The sequence below is a fragment of the Borostomias antarcticus genome (genome assembly GCF_949987555.1).
Source record: "Borostomias antarcticus genome assembly, chromosome: 15".
NCBI classification, from domain to species: Eukaryota; Metazoa; Chordata; class Actinopteri; order Stomiiformes; family Stomiidae; genus Borostomias; species Borostomias antarcticus.
This window is the reverse complement of record NC_140248.1, coordinates 10,814,058-10,819,693: the sequence shown is the minus strand read 5'-3', so window position 1 is coordinate 10,819,693 and position 5,636 is coordinate 10,814,058. Positions and strand designations below refer to the sequence as shown.

Sequence of the window (5,636 nt, the reverse complement as noted above, 5' to 3'; positions counted from 1 at the left end):
GTAAGAACAACCGGAGCATGGACACCCCAGTGAAGGGGCCCCAGCCGGGCCCCCGGCTGCACATCGACATCCCGCGAGTCCAGCTGCTCATCGAGGACAAGGAGGGCATCAAGCAGATAGGTCAGTGTCCGGACATACCAGCCAATCACCAGCCATTCACGTCTTTAAAGACCACAACAACGGATTACAATACGTTTGGGAGTTTACCGAGGTTGATACAAAGGTACTGTAGATGAGTACAGAAAAGATGATTGAGCAGTTATGAATCAATGAGCGGAAAGTCATATCCAGGCAGTAGATTCTGGATGTGGTGAATGAGCTCTTAAGGTTCTCTCAGCAGATATCCTGCATGGAACCCAGGTAGCAGGTAGAGGAGCATGGGAGTAGAGATGGGGAGGGGGGGTGAGTGCCAAAAACAGAGCACATATTGGGGTGACAGGTAGGTTTAAGATTCAACATTCAAGATCTGTTTATTAGCCATGTACAGTATATGGTTCACACATAGTAGGAATTTGACTAGGGTAATGGCATACGTTGTTGCAGACAGCATACAGTAGGACAGCGTGCAGGACAGGACAGGACAGGACAGTGCAAATGGTGTGCATGTATACTGTCATGTGTTAGCGAGAAGGGCGGAGTTCTGGTGTGGTCTTCTTCCCCTGAACTTCTCCAATCTGACCGCAGTTGACTTCAATCAGAATATTATACGATATGTTTTCATTTGAATAGATGATGTACTGTGTGGGTGGAGAGAGAGCGATTTGAGATGTGAGCTCTGAGCTAAATATCATTGGTCAACTTCCTCCCCTGCCCTCAAAAGGTGAGGACAAGGCAGCAGTGCCAGTGACAGACACAGAGTTCAGCCAATCGGTGAACCAACAGAGCTTCTGCACGGGCGTGTCCCTACACCACCCCGCCCTCATCCAGAACACAGGGCCTTTGATTGACATGTCTGACATCCGCCCAGGAACCAGTGAGTACATCGCAGATGTAGCGCGTCTCAGATTAAACATGTATTCACGACACGTGTATCAGTTCCAACAATTCTTCCTTGAAATACAATAGAGTTTATCATAATATTTAATAGAATCTATCATCATACTGGATGGATGGATGGATGGATGGATGGATGGATGGATGGATGGATGGATGGATGGATGGATGGATGGATGGATAGACGGATGGATGGATGGATGGATGGATGGATGGATAGACGGTTGGACAGACAGACAGACAGACAGACGGACAGACAGACAGACAGACAGACAGACAGACAGACAGACAGACAGACGGACGGACAGACGGACGGACGGACGGACGGACGGACGGACGGACGGACGGACGGACGGACGGACGGACGGACGGACGGACGGACGGACGGACGGACGGACGGACGGACGGACGGACGGACGGACGGACGGACGGACGGACGGACGGACGGACGGACGGACGGACGGACGGACGGACGGACGGACGGACGGACGGACGGACGGACGGACGGACGGACGGACGGACGGACGGACGGACGGACGGACGGACGGACGGACGGACGGACGGACGGACGGACGGACGGACGGACGGACGGACGGACGGACGGACGGACGGACGGACGGACGGACGGACGGACGGACGGACGGACGGACGGACGGACGGACGGACGGACGGACGGACGGACGGACGGACGGACGGACGGACGGACGGACGGACGGACGGACGGACGGACGGACGGACGGACGGACGGACGGACGGACGGACGGACGGACGGACGGACGGACGGACGGACGGACGGACGGACGGACGGACGGACGGACGGACGGACGGACGGACGGACGGACGGACGGACGGACGGACGGACGGACGGACGGACGGACGGACGGACGGACGGACGGACGGACGGACGGACGGACGGACGGACGGACGGACGGACGGACGGACGGACGGACGGACGGACGGACGGACGGACGGACGGACGGACGGACGGACGGACGGACGGACGGACGGACGGACGGACGGACGGACGGACGGACGGACGGACGGACGGACGGACGGACGGACGGACGGACGGACGGACGGACGGACGGACGGACGGACGGACGGACGGACGGACGGACGGACGGACGGACGGACGGACGGACGGACGGACGGACGGACGGACGGACGGACGGACGGACGGACGGACGGACGGACGGACGGACGGACAGACAGACAGACAGACAGACAGACAGACAGACAGACAGACAGACAGACAGACAGACAGACAGACAGACAGACAGACAGACAGACAGACAGACAGACAGACAGACAGACAGACAGACAGACAGACAGACAGACAGACAGACAGACAGACAGACAGACAGACAGACAGACAGACAGACAGACAGACAGACAGACAGACAGACAGACAGACAGACAGACAGACAGACAGACAGACAGACAGACAGACAGACAGACAGACAGACAGACAGACAGACAGACAGACAGACAGACAGACAGACAGACAGACAGACAGACAGACAGACAGACAGACAGACAGACAGACAGACAGACAGACAGACAGACAGACAGACAGACAGACAGACAGACAGACAGACAGACAGACAGACAGACAGACAGACAGACAGACAGACAGACAGACCGACCGACCATGTCCTCTAACCCTCCTGTCATGCTCTCTCTGTCTCAGACCCGGTCTCTAGGAAAAGTGTCAAGTCTGCCCACAGTTCCAGGAACCGCTACTCCAGCCAGTGGACCCTGAGCAGGCCGGGCCAGAGCCAGTCCACAGCCTCGGCGCGAACTCTGACCTCTGACTGGCGCACCATGGGCTCTCACGGCATCACTGCCACCGAGAGCGACAGCTACAGCGCCAGCCTGTCCCAGGACACAGGTGGGCACCGCCGCCCTGGCTCTAGTGACGCATATCATCCAGCATAGTTGTGAGAAGTAGTCTTCACAGTAGGGCTGGGCGATATTGACAAAAACATACATTGCAGCGATGCAATTTTCTGCGATATATATTGCAACATATTTTGTTTGTTTGAAACAGAAATAAGCAAACTTATGCCTATGTCCTACAGTATATGAGGTTAGAACTAAACAGTGATCCTCGCGCCTGCTTACACCAGTAGCCAAGTGTCTTGACTGCGGTCCAAAACGCCTACTAATAATGTGTCTCTTAGTTTTTGACAGTCATCAAAATTAAAAAGTTGAGCAAAAAGTTTGTAGCACGACATGTTTTGAGTTAACATAGCAGGGGGAAAAAGAGAACAACTTTGCAGGCCCTTGAAATGTGACTATTGCGCATGTGCACATGGCGATGCATAAACATAAATATATTGTGCAGCCCTACTTCACAGCGTCACATACTCCTTGATAACGTCCGGCGCGTCGTTGTCGTTCCAGATAAGGGCCGCAACAGCATGGTGTCGACAGAGAGCGCCTCGTCCACCTACGAGGAGCTGGCAAGGGCGTACGAGCACGCCAAGCTGGAGGAGCACCTGCAGCACGCCAAGTTCACCATCACCGAGTGCTTCATCTCTGACAGCTCCTCCGACCAGATGACCACGGGCACCAACGACCCCGCCGACAGCATGACCTCCCTCAGCACGCCATCCGAGCCGGGCATCTGCCGCTTCACGGCCTCGCCGCCCAAGCCCCAGGACTACGACCGCGGCAAGAACGTGGCCGTTCCCATCCCCCACCGCGCCAACAAGAGTGAGTAGCAGGCGCACAGCCTGGCACTAACAGTACACCTACTGTGGGCGCCGTAGTGTCCGCATGTTTTTTTTTAAACGTGTTCTGTTTTCGTAGGTGAATTCTGTAACCTGCCCCTCTACATGAAGACGGACCCGTTCTTCCGGAAGCAGGGGGAGCTGCACGACCCGTGTCCGGCCGTGCCGCCGCGCGAGGCCTCCATCCGCAGCCTGGCGCAGCGGGCGTACCACACCCAGGGCCGTCACATGACTCTGGACCCTGCCAAGCAGCAGGCCCTGACGCTGGGCCACTCGGGGCTGAGCAGCCTGGGCGCGAGCTCGGGCACCGCCACGCTGCCCCAGCGGACCCTCACCATGCCCGGCTCCACCACCGCGGCCACCGCCTCCACCTCCAGCACCAGCAGCAACCCCACCAACAGCAACAAGATGGGGGGGTCCAGAGACTCGCTGCTGGAGAACAGCTCCTCGGCGTTGGGCAGACTGCAGAAGCAAGGGGTGGGGGCGTACTCCAAGTCCTACACGCTGGTGTAGTCCGCAGCCCCCCTTTCCTTCCTTCTCACACAGACTAGCCACCCCCCACACCCCACCCCCTTCCCCACCGCCCCCCCCCCCCCCATCCGGCCCCCCTCGAAGGGCCGTGCTCCAGAGCTCCTCTCTCCAGGGGCCAGGGAGGGAGGGTGGGCGGGATTGCCACAGTCCAGCCCAACAGCTAACAGCTAACTGCCCAGTAGCGTGACTACGATTGCTCTGACCTTTGGGCTACTGTTCTCTGTTCTCCCCCACATAGAGCAGAGGCCAACCTAACCTGCCTGATTCACGCTCGCCTGGACCTGGCCTACGTTAAAGAACCGTCTCCTACTAACGGCGCTGGCGGTTCCACTGGGACCCGGGCGCAAACACAGCGCAGGCCGGGAGGATTTTTACTACGCTCATTTCAAACCATGAGTATTTATCGAGGAGCTCGACAGCTCAGTGATCATGCTAAGTCTCTGACAGCCGAGGCTTTGTCTACACACACACACACACACACACACACACATACACACACACACACACACATGCTGCCCTCTATGGTTTGAGCAGAACTATCAGTTAGCCCCTTCTCATCTCACCCTCTTTTTAATGTCTCTCAAATGTCCAGTCTCACTATTCATCCACAGACTCACACACTCTCTCTGTCTGTCTCTCTCTCTGTGTCTGTCTCTCCCTCTGTGTCTATCTCTCTCTCTGTCTGTCTCTCTCTCTCTGTGTCTGTCTCTCCTTCTGTGTCTATCTCTCTCTCTGTCTGTCTCTCTCTCTCTCTGTCTGTCTCTCCCTCTGTGTCTATCTCTCTCTGTCTGTCTCTCTCTCTCTGTCTGTCTCTCCCTCTGTGTCTATCTCTCTCTCTCTCTGTCTATCTCTCTATGTCTCTCCCGTCTCTCTCTCCCTCTCTTTCTCTCTCGTCTGTCCCCCCCCCCCCACACAATGTCTCTCTGCCCCCACCCTCTCTCTCTCTCTCTCTCTCTCTCTCTTTCTGGGTGGATCCCATAAGGAAGGATTCAGGTTCACCTCACTTGGAACTTTAGATTCAAATTTCTAGCACATTTGTTAATATCCTCCACAGCCCCTTCCCCTTCCCGACTTCACAGTATCTAATAGCTTTTAACCGAAAAACATGACAACCCAAATGACCCAGCTATGAATTGAAAACATCAGGGCTCTCGCAATACAAACAAATAGAGAATATTTGGTATTATAAAGATTTACGTATATATTTCTATATAAGTATATTATGTCATTTAAGTGAAATTATGGCAAAGTATAAAATATACAACCATGTTAATGATGAAAAAATATAAGAATGAGACAATCGCTCAATCATTATGGAGAGCAGAGAAAAAGAAGTTGGATTACTAGGATTGAGGAGTATGTGTATATAGGGGGTGA

The 5,636-nt window shown here is 55.4% G+C and overlaps 1 protein-coding gene across 1 annotated transcript in view; it reads left to right on the top strand.

Moving 5' to 3' along the window:
- The window catches only part of LOC311318541 (cell adhesion molecule DSCAML1-like), a gene marked incomplete at both ends in the record, with an annotated part of 57,941 nt that extends 53,700 nt beyond the window's left edge, over positions 1–4,241 (top strand). Inside the window, 5 exon segments of the mRNA XM_084449889.1 lie at positions 2–120; positions 821–973; positions 2,684–2,884; positions 3,400–3,711; positions 3,808–4,241. Of these exon segments, the coding sequence (XP_084306015.1) occupies positions 2–120; positions 821–973; positions 2,684–2,884; positions 3,400–3,711; positions 3,808–4,241 (1,219 nt within the window).
- Positions 4,242–5,636: the final 1,395 nt, after the last annotated feature.